General features: G+C 32.2%; 1 protein-coding gene across 1 annotated transcript in view; it reads left to right on the top strand.

The window, feature by feature from the left end:
* The window catches only part of LOC134254133 (heat shock 70 kDa protein 12A-like), a 38,082-nt gene extending 16,919 nt beyond the window's left edge, over positions 1-21,163 (top strand). The window contains exons 4-6 of the mRNA XM_062736679.1: positions 1,581-1,799; positions 13,284-13,425; positions 20,066-21,163. Coding sequence (XP_062592663.1) covers positions 1,581-1,799; positions 13,284-13,425; positions 20,066-21,129 — 1,425 coding nt within the window. The 3' untranslated portion in view covers positions 21,130-21,163. The remainder of the gene's footprint in view (positions 1-1,580; positions 1,800-13,283; positions 13,426-20,065) is intronic.
* The last annotated feature ends 832 nt before the right edge of the window (positions 21,164-21,995 follow it).

Raw genomic sequence — 21,995 nt, 5'->3', positions numbered from 1 at the left:
ATAAATTAGATAGTCAAGAGTATAATTTTGGAAAGTACCCTAACAAAAATAATCCTACAGTAAACTTTAGTTAACTAAAGTTTACTAAAGTTAAGTACAGAAGCAAAGATAAAACTTTGAAAGTTTGATTCATTTATACGAGGGCTGTTCGGAAATCATTGAGACAATTACATTTACTCAATAAAGGACGGAGATAATTTCATGAAAATTCATCAACATTTTATAAAGCAGAATTATAACCCTTATGCAAAATTTCTAATTCCTATGATAACAAGGAAAGTTTCGGTGAAATGGCTAATGACCTGGAGCAGCATCGCTACGTCATTTAACGTCACGTCAGCCGGAGATGGTTTCGTATGTAAAACGACCGGGAAGCATTTAGTACTTTTCTTTCTTTGTTATCACATTACATAACAAAAATCTCTTTCCTTAAACTATTATTTAAAATGTATGCTGTTGCTACCCCAGTGTAAACTTTTCATTTGTGGGAAAGGATGACTTAGAATCACTGCCGATATATGCAACGCGGATCAACGAAATTAGTACCGCATTAATACCGTACGTGATAACTGATGGTCGTCCGGAGCTTTTCATTTTACTCTGGTTAAATTAATTGTAAAAAACAAAATGTGTACATGTACAAATAAAATAACAAAACGCTAACGCGTCATTTTTTCTCGTTGTTATTGTGTTACACATGTAGCAGGTTGTTCAGTCTTGAAAAGAGTTTTACATTGCGCTACACAACATTTTATGTACGCATTTATATACCATTGTACAGAAAATATTTAATAATTGTAAAATATTTTTTTGGTTTTATTAATTCATATTGTATGTCAAACGTATATGCAAATTATCACCGAAAGACGGTCATCAAAAAGAAAAATACAGTGGACCCTCATTTATAAGGACGCTTTGGTTCCCAGTAAATTTGTCCGGATATGTGAAGCATCCGGATATCTGAATCACCATTTAAACAAGAAAGTATAACATTTTAAAATTTCGATCAATTGAAAAATCGTCCGAATACTGAAGCATCCGGATATCTGGCGTCCGGATATCTGAAGGTCCACTGTATACACAGTGTCTCAATAATTTTCGAACAGGCCTTATTTACTGTGGTAAAACATTGAAAGTCTTAAAATTGAGTAAATACAAAATATCACTTATAAATTTGATTAAAAATATAAAAAAGAATATGAGTGATCAAATCTTGCTAAAAGTAAAGAAGAAAGTACTTTAAATGCGTACAAGTATTCCAAAAACAACACCAAAAAAAAATAATAATAAGCATTTATTGAATTATTATAATTTTTTTCTTGGTCAAAAGTGTAAGGTTAAACATGTTAAATTACAAATTATTTCCGATACAAATAATTATTTTGAAGTTGTAGTCTCAACCTTTGATTAGTGGTCTACAGTGTATTAAAGTGATATCTAAAAAGAATCTCTGCTGTTAATAATCATTATAGACTGTTCGTTTGAGTAATGTTAAAATCCAGACTGACATGACTATTGTGAATGCTTTGGGCACATGCGTCCGAAATATGTTATCCTTAATGAACATTTTTTTCTTGCAGACAATAACTGAAGATTTTCAATTAGAGTCATTAGATGGGAAGATGTTATCTGCCGTTCTTGTTTTTTGCTCTGTAATTGGTTTTTTAAGAGAAGAAATGCTTTCAAAAATTCATTTTTCAAACATAAACATCCATGAGTATGGTCTTCGATGGGTCATTACGGTACCTGCAATTTGGACAGATGCCTCAAAGTGCTTCATGCGAAAATGCGCTCTCCAGGTATTAACAATGATCTTAAAATAATTATAATGAAATGCAAATTGATTTTTTAATAATAATTTTAGTAAGAATGGTTTTTAATTTCAGAATACAAACAATAGATTTTTCTGATCACATTTTGTATGTAGTCTGTCCGTCCGTTTGTATGTCCGTACGTCCGTCTGTGAACGTTTACAATTTCCGACTTCTTCTCTAGAACCTTTTTGCTAATGTTAAGCAAATAAGCCTTAAGGAATCCTAGAGTAAAGGGGATTCAAGTTTATTCAAATGAAGGGCCACACCCTAATTCAAGGGGAGATAATTAAGATTTGCTGAAAATTTTTGGCATGTTTTAAATATCTTCTTCTCAAGAACCACTGAACCAGGAAGGCTGACACTATTGGGGAATCATCCTAAGGTAGTGATAATTTAAATTTCTTCAAATCATTACTCCCAGGGGTAGGGTGATGCCAGAAGGGACGATCATAATTTTACATAGAAATATATTGGAAAAATCTTTAAAAATCTTTTTAAGAGCCAGTCCGCCAGAAAATCATGCAAAACTGTCCAAATCGAAGGTTGTCATATTTTAATGTTTTGTGGGTAGTTAGACTTCATAATATGTTACCCAAAAATGCCCCCTAAAATTCCCATCATTCAACATGGCAGACATGGGCATTGCAACCTCTTTTTTGCACATTTAAGTGCAATTGCATTTAAAATTTTCAAGCGAAATGGCAAAAAGAAAACATTGGATTTAATGTTGTCAAAATTAAACATGCGTTTACTTTAAGGTATTCTTAAGTAACATTAGAACATTGTTCTTTCAAAATTGACATTTCAAATTATCTAATATGCAGCATATCAAAAGGCAGACAACTCTTGAAAACTGGCACAATGCCAATTTTTAACAATTGTCTAAAGAATTACAAATTTAATGCCCAAAATTATTGTACAAAGAGAACTCTTTGTATTATCTCTGCAAAACATCAAGCTTGGGAAAAAATAATTTCTTGAGATATAGGCATTTAAAAATTGTCAATTTTCGAAAAAATTGTTCAAACTCAAATGGGTTACAAAGTCAAATATAACGCTTCAATTTGTAAAACTCGTGTTGTTAGATAAAGAAACATGTAACAATTTTCTTTGAAAAAATAATTTAGATTGAAAAAATATTAAAATTAAAAAATCAAATTAATAAAAAAAATTGTCAGACAATACCCCAAAATTTGAGAATTGGCATTTTGCCAATTGTTTAGAAATTAAAAAAAATGTTATACATTGTATAGGCTTACTTGCAATTTTTCAACAAAAATATGAATATTCTTGTTACTTACGTTTTTGTAAGTAAGTTTCTCTTAGGTAATAAAACGGAATGTATAAGTATTTTAATTAGTTCAGACTAATTAACACTATTTTATTAACATTCATATAAGTTTTGAGACTTGAACATATAAAATTTGAGCCATCAGTAACTTTTTTACTTTCTGTCAGTTTTAAGTTGGTGCACCCTTGTAAAAATACTGATAGTACATGCTTTACTAAATACTTAATAAAGGAGTTTAACAAATGAAAGATTTTTGAGTTTACTTTTATCACACCTCCCGAATCAAACACTTGTTATTTTTTCGCTTCAGCCTTGTCAAATCCTTTTTCATGTTAGTTTAGTTTTACGCCCCCCGGCCTTTCAAATCCAATTCTACGTCACTGCTTTCTCAGAATTTTCGTGAATAAGAGACTGAACATGACTAATTCAACTTGTATTAAAAATGGGGGATTGAATCGATAAAATATATATATTGTTTATGACAAAATTTGTGTATTTTAAGTTATATAATCTAAAATTATACAATATGTTTTCCGTTACGTGTTTTAGCAACACCCTTTCAGAAGTTCAACCCCTATTATCATTGATCATTATATCCATAATTTAATTAATTTCAAAATATACGGTAAATTGTTGGAAGGTAGATGGGGTTAAACGATTGGATACTAGATACACTCGTATATTTAATATCTTGAACTTAAAAATGAATTTATTATTCTTTTCTCCACTGCCATGCCCCCCCCCCCCCTACCCCAACTGCTTTCAGCGGTACATATAACACACATACATGGTAAAAAAGAAGAGATTTTCCACTCAATCTCAAATGGTATTAATATTTTCGCTATAGTTCTTCAGACAAAGAATCAAACAATTTACGAAACCTCATACAATTTTATTAGTAATGTTATGTTATACTTGCTTGACCTAGGATGTCCCTTCTCACAACACATGTATTTGCTGTCTCTCCAGTAAACAACATCTTCACAATGTTTTTAAAACATATGATAATTTAAAATCTTTAACAAGTAGAGGTTATCAAAATTCTTAATTAAACAAATACATGTACAATATAAATGGCCTTCCCGCAAGGACTATTCATGGCCATTGGAAACAGGGGGGAGAGGGTATGTAGCCCTTCCAACAATTTGCCGATGTATATAGTGGAGGGTCCTTTATCAGTGGGGTTCACTGATGCAATCAGTGTCATCTTCTTTAATTTGAGCTGATGATTTTTCATTGGGAGATCTGAATTTATCAATAAATTATATGGAATCAATGTTAAAGTATATGATGGCTTAAAGTATATGATGTAAAATTAAAAATATTCCTAAGAATGACGGTGTTTGATTAACTCAAAAATACACTAAATTTATGAAACGAAAAAAAATTGATTGAAATTGCCAATTACTTTTTGAATTTGTTGAGAGTATATATTCAATCAAAAACAAAATCTAAACAAATGTTTAGCATCTGCAAATATAATTTAAACTTCTATCGTTTGATAATCAAGAAGTTGAACAAAAATTGGGGACTTCAAAAATTTAATATTTATTACATGATCAATTTGTATATTTCAAAGACTAGCTGCATTAGATAGTAAATAGATTTACCATAGATACATAATTAAACTTTAAAATATTTAAAATCAAATGGAAAAGGCTAAAAATAGAACTTTTTTGACTGTAATCATGACATTCGTCAAAGTTGATGTTTTCATGTGAGCTTAGTTTAGCTGTATTTCAGAAAAAATCACCGGATTCAAATCAGGCATATGGCAGCTTCAGAAGAATTGTTCAGATTGAAATATAGTGAACTTGAACGAGACTACATGCCTTAAATAAAATATCAAATGTATAATTTTAGAAATAAAAAAATTATTTATTTCATAGGCGTCCAAACTGGGGGGGGGGGGGGGGGGGTGGCTGTGGCTAGTAGGGCTTACATGTAGCCCCCCACCCACTTTTTTCCCAATATATACTTATTATAGACGTTGAACACTGCTGCGTAGGTTAAACCCCCCTGCTTTCCACAAACACCTTGTAGTATAGATTAAAAATGGGGAAAGTGTTGGTGTTCGGAAAAAATGGTAATGAAGTTAGACCCCCCCCCCCAAGAAATTGGATTTTCTTGTTTGGGAATGGACATATCCCTATTTTTTTGTTTTTTACTTGTCAGGTATTTTTGAAGGTATAACCTTTTTTCACTTAGCCCCCACTTTTAATTTGCGTCTGACGCCAATGTATTTTTGATAAAAAATTTGTTAATATTTAAATACATTAAAGTAATTCCACCCTCCTATGATGTCATAGGTTTTTGCAAAAACTGTAATCCGTTTAAATTGATACCTAATAGAACAATATCTCTTTGAAGAATGCTTTACAATTGGTGTAATGATTAATATTGTTAAGTTAAAGAATTATAAAAATGCATATTTTCTTTATTAAATCAATTATTCAATTTTTAATTAATGTTGACAAAGTCTCTTCATTCAGGTATTTGCTTTACTGTGAAATAGTTTTCCTGATGTTCACAATTCAAAAGTATCTTTTAAGTAGGAAGTATTTTGGAACACTCAGCATCAGAATTATGGATTTTAACCAGTTTTTACAATTTTTAATAATACTTTTACACTGTAACAAAAAATGTGCCATTTTTTAAATTGACTTACACTTCTGTTTATTTATGTTTTGCATCTTAAATAATATGGTGATCTATACATTTTTGCTATAATTGGAAAGTTTAAAGTATATTAAATGAAAATAAATTCAGCTTTATTCTTTGAACCTATAAAATTGTGAGGGTTCAGTCACCTTAAAGAGACATTAAAGTAAAACTGCATAATTTCATATTCGATTCTACTTGCTAGGAAAAAGTTTGTAATTGTTTATTACCGCAAAATACATGCCAGTTCCTCAAGGATAGAATCCTATAGAAAACATAGCTACATGTAATATATGCTTGTTTCCTCAATTAAATAAGGTCATAAAGTGTTACTTGAAATATGTGAAATTATAGCAAAGTACGATATTTCAAAGTTAATTCACAGCATGTACATGTAGAATACAAATTATACCTTAGATCATTCTTAAAGTAACAATTAATTTCATTTGATTTTAAACTTGGTTTTGAGAGAAACGAGCATCTGAAATGGCTAAAAAAGCATACTAATTGATTTAAGATATATAAACTAAAACATGTAAATATTTAGCTTGTGTTAAAAGAAATGTTATTTTTCCTTTGGATAGAAAAAAAACTGTCGCATGCACTCTGTAAATAATTTCAGGTACTATAACAATACTTTCTATCTATTCGTAGATTGTATAGACTTTTATTGACCCTGGGGGGGGGGGAGTAAGGACTGTCTCGAATTTCCTTTGTTAAAGATAAATACTTTGATAGTGTAACAGAGAAAATTATGTGCCTCTGCTTAATTGGGATCGAACCCGAGGCCTCTGTGCTTTACCGAATAAGGTTAAGGGTTATCCCACTAGCCTAAGCTAGTAGGAAGCCGTACGTGTGTCGTTTGTACTACCACAATAGGATTTTTTATCCAAATGTTGCTAATTTTCTTTTACTATTGCAGTATACGCTTAAAAAATTCATGCAGCTACACGCGTACACTGTACGTCAAAGTAAATATTCCGTCTTTGTCATGCGATTTTTTATACATTTATGTACAGAAATATATGTCATGTTATACATCAAACGAAAGAGAAAGAAAAACTCTACAAGAATCAATAAAAATCTGAAAATGTCAAAATTCTTCGTTAAGGGAGGTTTTTGCTTGGCGCGTCACAAATGGATGTGTTAAATATAAAACATTCATTTGAATGAAGTTTTTCCTGATTAACCGTGTAATCTGGACCATGAGTTTGAAAATAAACAACATTTTAAAATTAACTTATTACAGAAGGAAACTTTTTTAATCAGTCGATGAATATGCAAATCAGCTGTTACTAAAAATAGATGTGGGGTTTGACGTTTTGATGGATATTCTGTCCTCTACTTTTTGCAGAAAATTTTAAGCCACTTAAAATCCTAAGTTTCAACCTTCCATTTGGAGGATTTTTAGCTCACCTGAGCCGAAGGCTCATCTGCGGTTTATAGATCAAAATTTGTCCGTCGTCTGTCGTCGTAAACTTTTCACATATTCATCTTCTTTTCAAGACCCAAACATGGCCAATTTCAACCAAACTTGCCATAATATCCTTACGTGAAAGGGATTCAAGTTTGTTCAAATAAAGGGCCACACCCTTTTCCAAGGGGTGATAATGAGAAAGAGTGAAAAATTAATGGCATTTTTAAAAAAATCTTCTTCTTAAGAACCACTGGGCCAGGAAAGATTAAACTCAAGGGGAAGCATCATCTGGTTGTGTAGATCCAATTAAGTTCAAATCATGACCCCCGGGATTTGGTGGAGCTACAATGGCCAATCAAAGTTTTGCTTAGGAGTATATAGGAAAAAACTTTAAAAATCTTCTTCTAAAGAACCAGTGGGTCAGGAAAGATGAAACTCATGTGGAAGCATTTCAGTTAATGTAGATTCAATTTTGTTCAAATCATGAACCACGGAGATAGTACATGAATGGGGCCACAATTGCTGATCAAAATTTTACATTGGAATATTTAGGATTTTTTTTAAATCTTCTCTAGAACCACTGGGCCAGAAAACATGAACCTCATGTAGAAGCATCCTCAGCAGTGATGAGGTAATTGAATAAAGTAATTGTAATTGAATTTCAAAGTAATTTGAAGTTATTTGTATTTAAGCTTGCCTCCAATTTCAAATAATTGAATGTATTAAAATATATCTTAAATAAAGAACCCGTATTTTCAATTACTTTTCAATTAAATTTCAATTAAGTTTTTCAAAATGAAAAAAGGTATCGTACACTGATACATAGTTTTTATACTGGTGGGTTTATACCACCTATTCCCTCTTTTCTAAAATCGTATTTCTACATGGTTATTCCCACTTGCAAATAACAATGATTGTTTAGAAAGTTAATTTGTTTATACAGTATCGGACTTACTACATCCCCGTTTAGATTAACCTATATTCTATTTATTTTAAAAGAGATAATAATGACTGAATTTTTTAGAAATATTTATTTCATTCAAAGATATGGATTTGAGAAAATGACAAAAAAGGTCTCGCCAGACACCATATTGGTGTGTCATGGGCTTGTGTAAATAAACTATTTTTAAAATACTTCATGATATTTATTATCTAAATTGTTTATACAGTGTATCTCACTGCCCAGGGCATTCGGTAAAGGTTTAATTTTATACATGTGTTAGCCCCTCTCATACCCAGGAACAAAAAAAAATAAATATAAGTTCACTGTAGAATTTTTCAAATAAATCTTTATTTTTATCTATAAAATAAAACTCAAGTATATGCAATTGAAATGTATTTATTACATTTGTCAAAGTAATTGAAAGTATTCGTTGAGCTCCAATTTTCGTGGATTTCGTGGTTGAGCAGATCCACGACTTCAAATGTTTATTGAATTACGAAATATGGCATGAATTCGTCTGGGCAATGCTTTTGACCACGAAATTACGTATCCTCAAAAACGTCTGTATTTCAAAATCCACGAAAATTTATGCCAACGAAAATTGATGAAACCACAGTAACTAATTACAATTGAAAAAATCAATGTAATTGTAATTGCAATTAATTGACAAAATTATCAATGAATTTTAAAGTGATTAATAACATTTTAAAGTAATTAACCCCAAGGCTGATCCTCAGGTAGTATAGACTCAAATTTGTTCAAATCATGACCCCTGTTCCAGAATGGGCTACAATGGCCTATCAAAGTTTTACTTGGAGTATATAGGAAAAACCTTTAAAAATCTTCTCCTCAAGAACCTCTGGGCTAGGAAAGATAAAAGTCATTTGGAAGCATCCTCAGGTAGTGTAGATTCAAGTTTAATCAAACCATGGCCCCTGGGGGTAGGGTGGGGCGACAATGGCCAAACAAAGTTTTACCTGGGAATATATAGGAATAAAATTTTTAAATTTTTTTTCTCAAGAACCGCTGGGCGAGGTAAGATGAAGCTCACGTGGAATCATCCTCAGGTAGTGTAAATTTGTTCAAGTTTGTTCAAATCATGAACCACAATGCAAGTATGGGGCCACAATTGCTGATCAAAGTTTTACATAGGAATATATAGGAAACATTTTTTAAAAAATCTTTTTAGTGATATTTATATGGAATCATCTGCAGGTAGAGAAGATTTTAGTTTGTTCAAATCATAACCCCGTGTGATAGGGTAGGGCCACAATGGAGGATTCCAAATTTACATTTTAATATATTTTTAAATAATTATCTTCTTCTCAAGAATAGCAAAGCCATGAGTAGTAATACTTATATTTATATGGAAGCATTTTCAGGGAGTGTAAATTCAAGTTTGTTCAAATCATAACGTCCATATCAGTGAAACATTCTGGAGAAGGACGTTAAACAGTATACAATCAATCAATCAATCAATCAAATCAATACCCCAAGGGTAGGGTGGGGCCACAATGGTGGATCAAAGATTAACATACAAAAATATAAGGAAAAATCCAAAGAACAGAAAAGCTATGTTTAATCATATTAACATGTAAGCATCCTCATGTATTGAGGATTTATATTTGTTCCAAATCATGACCCACTGGGGTAGGGAGGGGAAAAAATTTCAATTATTACGTAGTTATATATAAGACAAAATGTTTTAAACATCTTTTTATCAATTACAACAAAGTCAAATGCTGTATTAATATGAAGGCATTCTCAAATAGTATTAAAATTCAAGCCCCACCCCCCTTTTGTAAGCTTTTCACTTCTGATCTCGTGGTTTTCTCGCGGACTGGCTCTTAAGAACAGCAAAGTCATGATTGCTCTTACTTATATGAGGGTATCCTAAGGTAGTGTAGATTAAAGTTTCTTCAAATCTTGACCGGAGCCACAAGGGACGATTTCATTTTTACATATTAATATATAGGGAAATTCTTTTAAAATTTTCTCAAGAACAGCAAAGCAATGTTTGGTCATATTTATATAAGAATGCATCCTCAGAGAGTGTAGATTCAAATCTGTTCAAATCATTACCCCTGGGTAGGGTTGACCACGAAGGAATGTCAAAGTTTTACAGTGTAATTTAAAGGATTTTTTTCACAAACACAGCAAAACCATGACTACCGTACTCATATTTACATTGAAGCATCCTCAGGTAGTGTAGATTTAATTTTGTTCCAAGCATCACGGTCGGGGGATGGGGGCACAAACTTAAAGGGTAAAAAAAAACCATAGTTACGAGGGTGGTTAAAAAAGTTCGCGGACACATTGAATAACGGAAAATCTGTTGTGTACTGTGAAGTATGAGCTATGTCTGAATAAATTCCTACATTTTGTTTTTTGGTATGTAAAAAATCAGGTCCATATTATAAAATATTGAAAATTTACAACGATTTTCATTATGAGGTCATGGGATTCACGGAGCAATCACTTGACGTAAGGCGACGCGACAACCAGATTTCAACCCGTTAAGCTTTGTCTCAGTTCTTTAAATCTTTCATTTCTTCAGATATTTGTTATCTTTTTTCTACGTTAAAATTAAATATCTATAAAGATATGTTACTTTTCCTCTATAATGTCTTTTGTACTGATTTGGATATTATTGAGATCTTTAAAAAAGTCTATGCAGTTAATTGAACAGGTATGGAAACTATGCAAAACCCTATAGGCGCAACACAACGTCCATGCGATACGGGAGTATTGATTTTCAGAAGTAACGGTGGAGGTAATCATTCAAAATCTTAATCCTTTCATTCTTTTGAAGCTACAACCATTTAAAAACTTGTCCATAGTAGGTGTAAAAAAAATTAGGCAGCATCTTGGAACATTTTAATCTCTTTTTAGACATTTTCCAGTCTGCATTCACAATTTTAGGTATAGTACAGTGCTCCATGACGCTCAATGACATTCCGATTTTTTACTGTGTTTTTAAGCATTGATCATTTATAAACGGCTATAAAACAGACATATACCCTCCAATTTAGTTCAAAATGTCTCCAACTGACGTTGCATAAATACTTTAGCGGCAGGTAAAATATCATAAATCTTTTTGCACTACAATTGTTCAATTTTAAATTTTAATAAAGAATCTTTGTGATGTAAACGTGCCAAAATGTAGCATGCTCCGTGAAGCAATTTTTTTTCAGAATAAAAAAGCTGCATATTTTTCAATTATCACTGAAGAGCACCAAATGCTTGTATATTTATTGGCAAAAGGGTGAAAATTTTATCTGGAAAGTTTGATTGGTTTTGTTGAAATAGCGCGCTCACAATAGAACTTGTCCACGAACTTTTCTAACTCCCCTCGTAGTCAAAGAAAATTGCAGTCATCTTTGTTAGTTTAAATTTAAGTGTAGAGAAAATTCGTTAGTCCCCTCGATTAGCCACATTGGTCAAGTGAGCGTTGTGTTCATAGGCCTCTTGTATTACATTCTCATCGTTATAATGCTAGAGTATTAATCCCTAATTCTTTTAACTTTTATCCTCAAAATCTTTCTTTTTTTTAAATCTAAGGTCACTATTGAGAATTCTGCACTAAAATGAAAAAAATGTAAAGAAAAGTGAGATACTCGATCTTTATTTTAAAAAATTAATTATCAAAAACATTTAGAACTACTGTAAAAATGTTTATGGGTTTTTTATGATAACGAAATGAGTGTTTAAAGAGATGTTTGTCATGTTGAACAGTATCTGTGCACACTGAAACCAAACAAAAAAATCTGAAGTATGATAAGCTATCAAAAATGAAGCATTCTCGCAAATTCGACGAAATATTATTAACAAAGAACTGGTCGGGAAAAGAACACGATATTCTTATGCAAATTATAAAGGACTGACGTTTACGTTGGATATGCGCATGTGCGCGGGAAAAGCATCACGGGAATCATTAGGTCGAGGAAACTATTTTTGTGACGTCTGTTCAGCGAGGGACCAACAAGACTGAAAAATCGACCAATCAGCTCAATGAGTTGCATTTAATCCATTTATGGGTTTCTACTCAGTATACATATACATGTACTACATGTATTTTTCGAACAGGCTAGTTTTTTTTTAAAATCGCTCTCGGAAAAACGTGGTGCATAATAAGCATTTACACGCTTAATGCATTATGTACAATATTATCTACTAATCCCGTGCTTACATTTGCATACAATTTAACAATGATAAAATAAGAGTTTCTCCCCCTCTCTGTTTGTTTACAGTAACTGTTTCCCCGTGCTGTAATGACAGCGAAAATACAATTTCACGTGACTATATATTCCTCGGTACAAAAATCAACCAACTCTGAGGTGTGATCACGTATTTACAATGTTTACAATTGTGTACCACTTCGAAACATACAGTATGCTACTCAATACACGTCCTACGATCAATGCACAAAAGAATTAATATAGAGGTAATTTTCAATTAAACCGTGAAATTAGACTCTGTTCCTTCTATTTTTCTAGAAAGGGTTCTTTAAAATGTACATTGCTTTTCAAGCCCTAATTTGAAATCGAATCGTACATTTTCCTAACCCACATGTTTGTAGTCAAAACGTAGTAGACCATTATTCTTTTCGGCTAATTCACGAAATTGGACCATTGTTTGCTGTGAGAATGCGAGACCACGTGTTCATGAATATTCCAGTAAGAGACAGGTTAAGATCCGACTCGGAGAGAAAATAATTTTTACAAAATAATATTTCATAACTTTAAGTGATTGAGTAAAATTGTCTTAATTGCAGATATTACATAACTTATTTAACTTGATGAGACACCACATATATTTATTTCTTTAGCAATAAAACACTGATACGGCATATATATCTTTCAAGTTCAATAAGTTTATTTATTATTAAGGCAGTTGATAGGATTTGGGGCAATAAGACGAACACCAATTCCACTATTTGTGCACAAAATTAGTTAAAGCCTTAGATTAACGAAGAAACTATGGCAAAAAAATCTATATATGCCAATGTCAAATTAAAATGGGAGTCGTCGCCACATTCCTTAGATTCCATATTCTTATGATTTTAGTGGTACGAGTAATAGTTTAATTAGCTGCAGAACTTTAGCATTATCGTTTGATAAATGAATGCTTTTCTTTTTTTTTTACTTTTGACTAAAGGCAGGGATTGATGACGACAGACTTGTGATAGCATTAGAACCAGAAGCAGCAGCGATGTACAGCAATTTGGTGGCAATTAGAAATCAAAAAAGTGACATCAGATTGACCAGTGGAACAAAATATATAGTTTGTGATGCAGGCGGTAAGAGAAATTTAAGTGTATTTTTATTGAAATCTCAGTACGAGCAATTGAGCAATTTTTCTTCTCCTTTTGTAAAAAATATAAATCATAGGATACCAAAAAAAAATCCAATCGATATTTTTCCTGTCAGGAATTCCTATAGAAAAATGTATCAACTATGGAATTCGTGCTTGTTCATAAAGAATAAAATAATCTTGGGAAGAATTTAGAAGAACTACAGGATTTTTTTGTTGTTCTCCTAGAGAAATTTATATATTCCACTATATGTACATTTAAGGCATCCAGTTCTGAAAATTCAACAAAAATTAAGTTAGAGAATAAGATTATTTTCAGACATATGTACGTGTAGTTTGAAACATACATTCTAAAATTTTTGGGTCAGCTGGGTAAACTCAGGTGCCCTATTGCTATCCGTTTCCGTCTGTCGTCGTGCGTCGTTCGTTTTGCGACATGCGTTAACATTTGAATATTTTCAGCTTCTCTGAAACCACTGAAAGAATTTCAATCAATTTTGGCATATACAATCTGTAGGTGAAGGGGAACAATTTTTTTTAATTTAATGGTCCCTGCCCCCCTGGGGCATGGGGATGGGCCAAAACAGATAAGATTAATGCAATCTTTAAATATCTGCTTCTTTACGCCTGGATATTACGCAGTCAAACTGTTGGTATGATTGAAATCAGCATTGAGTCCACTACCAAAATTGTAAAATTCTTGGTCCCAGGATCAGGAATTCTAGTGCTAGGGCTATGCCATATGATTTATATAGTGAAAATGCATAAATTATATAAAATTCTTCTTCTATGCTCCTGGGCATTAAATAAACTAATCAAGTGTATAGTTATGTTGCAAATGACAGCCTCTTTCAAAATTATGAATTCCATATGGTCCAAGGGCTAGGGGTTCTAGATCTAAGTTGGGGCTATATAGATTATATTGTGAAAATGCATACATTCTTTGAAATTCTTCGTCTCTGTTCCTGGACATAAAATATACTAAGTAAATGCATAGTTCTCTTGAATAAGGCTGCCTCTTCCAAAATTGTGAATTTCATGGCCCCAGGGTTAGGGGTTCTAGTGTTAGGGAGGGGCTATATAGATTATGCAGTGAAAATGAAGTATTTATTTGAAAATTTTCTTCTCTGCTCTTGAGTATTAAATAAACTAACCAAGAAGATAGTAATGTTGAATAACGCTGTATATTTCAAAATTGTGAATTTCATGGCCCAAGGGTTCTGGTGTTAGGGTGGGGCTCTACTAATTAAACTGTATAAATTCATTAAAAATCCTCTTTTCACGAGGGTATTAAACCAATGTACTGTGTACTACATAGTTATGAGGAGGAAGGATGCCTCTTTGAGATTTGTGAATTTCAGGCTCCCTTGGTCAAAGCTTTTTGTAGTAGGGCGGGACTCTTATGTTTATATAGTAAAAACGCATGAACTCTTTGAAAATCTCTCTTTTGCTCCTTGTTATTATTCCAATGACCTAAGTACATATTTATAACATAAGCAGCTGCCTCTTCCAAAATGGTAAATAATTTCCGGACCCTTGAGACAGAGATAATTGGGGGGGGGGCATAGTCTGAAAATAATCTAATGAATTGAAATCTGCACTTTGGTATTAAACAACAACATGATGAAATAAAATTTCCAAAATTTTTTGTCAGTTGTTCCTTTGGGATGGGGTGCACAACTGATAAAGTGGAAGTGCATTTTCTCTTTGTTACTCTGATCAACCTCTGGGTATTATGGATTCAAAGTAGTCAACAACATAATGAAATAAAATTTCCAAAATTTTTGGGTCAGTTGTTCCTGTGAGGTAGGGTGCACAACTGATAGAGTGGAAGTGAATTTTCTCTTTGTTACTCAGATCTACCTCTTGGTATTATGGAACCAAAGTAAGCATGCCAAGAGTATTGTTATGATAAGCAATGGTGCCTCTTTCAAAAGTGTAAATTTCAAGGCATCTGGTTTAAAACAGGAATCAAATTCAATTGTGGAAAGTTGTTACATGATACTCAGGTGACCTATGAGGCCCATGGGCATTTTCTTTTCTTTCTGTTATACAAATTAAAGTTGTGATTGATTATAGATCAGATAGCAAAGAAAATTCAAGTCTTGAGCTATTTTAAAGTCGCTTGCAGTGATATTGGAAACATAAAAATATTACATGTACATGTTTTCAGAAAATTAGGGAAAATATTTTTTTCTTTTTTGTAGATGTGTTGTGGTGTGATATTAACAAAAATCATAGTGATTTTATTTTTTTTTAAAAAAAAAAAAAGGGAGGAGAGGGGAGGATCAGCTAAAGATCGATTATGAATTTTTGTAGTATTTATATATGTGGTACTATATTTAAAGACTCCTATACCTTGCGAAAACATTCTTTGTCTAGAAAGGTTTTACTTAAATCTTAGATTATTATGACGATTTTTGGATAAAATTATATCGTTCAATTATATTTTTGGGGATTTTAAGCATAAAAACATAATTTTTATATTGATTTCAAAAAATGTGCCCTTAAATATGCAAAAATCAATGCGTTCTTAATTTTGAGATGGGCTATATGCAATAAAGTTAATTTATCAAATAATTTGGAAAATATTCTGAAATCTTTTTATTATAAACAAAACAAAGTCTTCCAATGTATACAGAATTTGGGTACACTGAGATATCAGAATGAAAAGAATAATTGATTGAATGATTGTATATATTTTTAGTGTACCTCTCGAGAATTTTTCACTCATATGGAGACTTTACCGTATGTCGGTGAAGAGCTTCAAAATTTACCTTTACTCGGCACTCAGGATCATTAAGCAGTGAGGGATCTTTATCGTGCCAAATCCTGCCGCTGACAAGGGGCCTCGGTTTTTAAGGTCTCATCCGAATTCGAAGGACCCACAACTTTCACTGCAATGTGCTGAGTGCATGGCAAAGGAACAGTTGCTACAGTCTCTGAAACGTTCTACTTTTCCACTTAAATGGTGAATGAACGCTGAACGAACGGTGAGAGAACGGTGAACGAACGCAGAACGAATGGTGAGTGTACGATGTGCGAACGCTGATCACAACTTGGTAAACGATGTGCAAACGGTGAACGGTGAGTGAACGTACAACGCGAACAGAGCGCGAACACCAGCGCAAAGTGAACGGTGAACGAACGTTGAACGCAAGATGAACGATTTATTCGGAAAGCCCCCAATCTTTTCCTTGCATTGAAATTATTCTATTCTTCTATAATTCTAATTTCATGTGCTTTAATATAAATAAAAAATAAATAAATAAATAAATCATAATTTTTTCTGTACATATATGTACATGTATCTATGTTTTAAATTATTGTTTTACAACACGATTTTAATTGCTATGAAACAAGTGCATTTGTTACCGAACGCGTGTAGTTTATACAAGGGCTGTTCGGAAATTATTGAGACAATTACATTTACTCCATAAAGGACGGAGATAATTTCATAAAAATTCATCAACATTTTATAGAGAACGAATAAGACTCTTATGCAACATTTTTAATTCCTATGATAATAAGAACAGTTTTGGTGAAATGATAAAGATGCATTTGTTTATCGACCCGGAGCAGCATCGCTACGTCATTTAACGTCACGTCAGCCGGAGATGATTTTGCATGTTAAACGATCGGGAAACATGTATACTTTTCCTTCTTTGTAATTACATATAACTGTACAAAAATCAAACAGTCTATTTTCTTAAACTTCCTTAAAAATGAATGCTGTTTCTACCTGAGTGTAAAAGTTTCATTTGTGGAAAAAGATGACTTAAAATCATGCAGTGCCGATTTATGCAACGCAGGTCAACGATCCTAATACCGTCACAACATTCATACCGTACGTTATAACTGATGGTCGTCCAGAGCGTTTGATTTTACTCTGGTTGAATTAATTGTAAAAAAAAAAATGTATACCAATGAAATAACAAACCCTAACTCTTTAATTTTACTCGCTGTTATTGTTTTAGCAGGTCGTTGAGTCTGAAAAAAAATTCTACATTGCGCTACACAAAATTTTAGGTATGTTCGCTGCTCCGCCCTTGACGTCAAAATCTTAGCAGATTTCTCTACCGCGCTTAATTTTTTTATGATCTCTATATTCCTGATTAAAATTCTAACAAATTTGCACAACATGAATTTGAATTACAGCTGAAAAATTATACACATCAACAGAATTATTTTCGCTCTTATTATTGGTCCACGAAGAGTTAGAACGTCGGTGTTACATATTTTCAATATCTGATTTCGGGACTGCTCCGGGTACCCCTACTGATGACGCATTTTTATACCATTGTACAGAAAATATTTATTATTTGTAAACTATTTTTGCTTATATTGAATCTTAATGTATGTCAAACGTATATGCAAAATTTCACTGAAAGACGTTCATTAGAAATTAAGCAAACTATACACAATGTCTCAATAATTTTCGAACAGCCCTCGTATATAAAATGAATCTATTTGTATAGTAAATATGCTTAATCTTTTTACTTATAGAAAATGTGGACTTTAGAAGATAAAACTACTACTTAAAGAACGAATTAATTACATTGTAAGCGGTTTAAACAACGATATATGCATTTCCGTGCCAAGACGATTCTGAGTAAAATAACAGATTTTTTTTTTAATTCACAATTACCTGTTGACGCATAGCATAAAATACTCTCTTTTTTTAATTCTAAATAAATGCAAAAACTATCTTTATGTGTCTTTTGTATTTTTTTATGATGATTATTTTAGCTAATTTCTACATGAATACACCCTCAATTCTCAGATTTTTTTTTATTTTTATTTAATTTTATTTTTTTAATTCACAATTGCCTGTTTACGTATTGCATAAAAATTTTGTTTTATATAAAAAAAAATCAGACATTTCTCGGCCGTGATTATACTCGGTCAAGATGATGGAAAGAGGCGTTCAAATTATTCGTAATAGATTAAATTTTCAAAGCTAAATAAGTAATGTGCGGTCATAATTTTTATTGAATAGAGAAATTTAAGAGAGAGAGATGGAGAGAGAAAGAGAGACCCCCTCAATTCTCAGATATCTGTTGTATCAAATAAAAATTCTTATTATTTTTCCTAAATATTCCAAGCTGTAAAGGTAATATTTTTTTTAAGTTCACGAATCCGTTTGACAGTAATCATTGTTTTTTCTTCCCTCATCAACTTCACACGGTTTTCAGGAAGTCCAGGGGTTTGTGCTGTCAATCAAATTAATTCGATTAAGTGGAGGTGTGGAAATTGCGTTTCTCCGAACATGCCGAAGGCAAAGACTCACCTAGTATTTCCAAGAAGTTTTGATATTTTTAATTATCATTTCTAGATATAATTTTGCATGACTGCAGAAAAAATTAATAAATAATGCAAAATTATACAACTACTTGGAAGGATTAAGTTTTTAACTGAATTTGAAACGTACCGAGTATTCTCTGACAATTTAAAATTCAACTGTCGGCATAAGTGTATTCTAAAATACTATTGTTTAATGATGATTTGAAGTTGGGTTTAAGACGATTTTCATCTGTTACAATACAAATGAAAGATAAATTTAAATATTTTAAAATATACTGAAAATACTCACTTAGAATTTCTTCGGGAGAAAAGACAAAAGAGGGGGGGGGGGGGCGATAATACTGAACGGCAAGCTATTTAGGTACGGTGAAGGAAGGAATTTTCCTTCTCTAATAAGTCTATTTAAACAGTTGGTTTTTTCTAAAAATAATTTAATTTAAAATCACACTATCAATTTAATTAGCTCTAAAGATATTTAATCAACTGAATATTTGCAGTACTGTTAATAATTCTCAGACCAGTGTAATTTTAGATACATGTTACTGTAGAAATAATTATTTTGTGCATTCTTGTCTTGTAAAAGACTTGTATTGATTATTATACATCCATTAATGATGTGTCGACTCTAATAGTACAATAAATTGTTTCCGTGCGTAATGCATTTGCACATTGCCCTTTTTTAAATTCAATATTTAAGAATCCTTGCACATACATGTCGGAACTTAATGTATTATTTTTCCAGGGAAATTTCATGAATAAAGTGACCGCTAATTTATAATGATAGAAATGTAAATACCATACATAATTATTGCAATGAAATAATTATTCTTCAAACACGATATTTAAACAAGTTATATAATTAAAAACATGTAAATCCTTACCATCAAAAAGATAAGTCCTTTCTCTTCGGTGTTCCAAACGACAATGAAGCGGAACGATAAGTGAACGGTGAACGCAAGGTGAATGCAAAGTAAACGGACGAAGAGCGAACGGTGAACGTATTGTGAATGGTGAACGCGAGCGCACGATGAACGGTAAACGCAATTCTATGAACGGAGAGCGAACGGTAAACGCACGCTGAACAAACGGTGAACGGTCGCTGAACGAACATAAAAATGGGAAAGTAGAACGTTTCAGGGACTGTACCCTTTTTTCATCGACGTAGGCCAGTAAATTCTTTCCTATGAAATTTTTACCAAAAATTCATATTTAAAGTACACTTTTAATAACTAGTAGTAAACATTCTTCAATGTATCAAAAATTTAAACATATTTAATTAAAAAAATAGGCATTGGATTATAATTGTTAAAATTTATATGTAGGTGGAACGGTGGATATAACTGTTCATGAAATGATAGATGATGAAGGACACGTGCGCGAACTTTACAAAGCTTCTGGGGGTAACTGGGGAGGCACAAGTGTGGATGAGGAACTTCTACAACTCTATGAAAAAATAGTAGGAAAAGACGTAATGGCGGAATTTAAATACAAATATCCAGAAGATGCACTTGAGATGGCAAGAGAATTAGAAACCAAGAAAAGATCCTTCTCGTCGAATGTCGACAGAGTTTCATTTCCTCTGCCACTTTCTATGATGCAATTATTTAAAAAGAAAACGGGAAAGCGTTTGTCAATGACTGTAATTCATTCAAATAGCCTAGAAAAGTACATGGCTATCAATGGAGATAAAATTCGTGTTACAGGAAGTTATATTCGTACATGTTTCGACAGATCTATTGAAAAGATTTGTGAGCACTTGAAAAAGATCCTTAAAAATCTAAGTGCAGATGATGTTGGCTTAATACTTCTTGTTGGGGGGTACGCCGAATCTTCCATTCTTCAAAGTGCTCTTTTAAGCACTTTTCCTTCTAAGAAATTGCTTGTGCCAAAGGAAGCAGGGCTGTCGGTTTTGAAAGGTGCAGTCATTTTTGGGCACAATCCTTATCTAATTCTTGAGAGAAAAGCAAAATATACCTACGGCATAAAGTGTAGAGAACCTTTTGTCGATGGTAAACACAGGCAAGATTACAAAGTACAAGACAAAGATGAAATATGGTGTGCAAATGTATTTAGCCGTCATGTTACAATTGGTGACACATTAATCGCTGGGAAAACACAATCCACGAAAACGTACACTAAGCAAAAAAATGCGAATTCTGCACACATTGCTGTATATGCAAGTTTAGAGGAAAATCCAATGTATATAACGGATGCAGGGTGTTTTTATTTAGGTGGAAAAATTTTAGAATTTGAAAATGGAAGAGCCTTAGGTGCAAGCTGTCTTGAAGTGCAAATGGCTTTTGGAGGGACAGAGATTGAATTGACAATGACATGTAAAGTAACTGGACGAGTTACAAAACTTCATCTTGAAAATGATAGACAATGAAATTGATTTTTCATAAAAGATATATTCAGAACTTTGAAAAAAACACGGTCCACACAAGTAGGTTTAAAAAACTGATTAGACGGGTTAATGATATAAAAAATGATGATCATCTAGTCTAATGGTTTTGTAAAAACAATTGGGAAAAAAGTTGAATTATACAAGAAGGTCTTCAATCACAAGGTTGAGTCATTCGTGAACAAACTTCTTCTCAAGTATGTGTAATAAGAAAGATCTAATTTCTAAAAGGGATTGAGAAATTGGATTGAATTTGAATTATTCCCTTATAGAGTTTGATTTATTATTTTTTTTTATATAATACATTTATTCAAATACAAGTCAGGGTTTTACATTACCCCTACAACCCAACCTGACTAGGGGGTATGGGGTGTGATAACTTATGTCACATTCACTCACCCATATATACAGATAGACATTCACTCAAAAGGCAGAAGAAAAGAGAAGGAGAGGAAGAAGGTTACTCTGGCTGCTTTTTATACAAAACATATACATGTTTACATTATTTGATATAGTTACATCATTTTTAAATATAAACATAGTTCTACTCAAATATGTTTCTATCTGTGTATGTTTGGGTATTTTTGCTAACAAGAAAATAAAATTTAAATCTAACAACTTAAAAAAAAATCAGCTGTGCATACATTAATTGGCATATATTAATTTGCATTCACTCATCTAATATTATTGCAGAAAAGTTGATTCAAGGAAAAATACAGAGATATAAATATACTTTTAAACAATATTACAAACTACTCATATACATATACAAACTTATTCATCCAGTTTTGTGAAAACCTTCCATTTCTCATCAAATAAATTAGTACATTTGTTTTTAACTGCTCTTTGTT

The sequence above is a fragment of the Saccostrea cucullata genome, unplaced genomic scaffold (genome assembly GCF_032062105.1).
Source record: "Saccostrea cucullata isolate Sc308-1 unplaced genomic scaffold, CSIRO_AGI_Scuc_v1 ctg1950, whole genome shotgun sequence".
NCBI classification, from domain to species: domain Eukaryota; kingdom Metazoa; phylum Mollusca; class Bivalvia; order Ostreida; family Ostreidae; genus Saccostrea; species Saccostrea cuccullata.
Note: the sequence above shows the minus strand (reverse complement) of the source record. Positions and strands in the feature narration are given on the sequence as shown.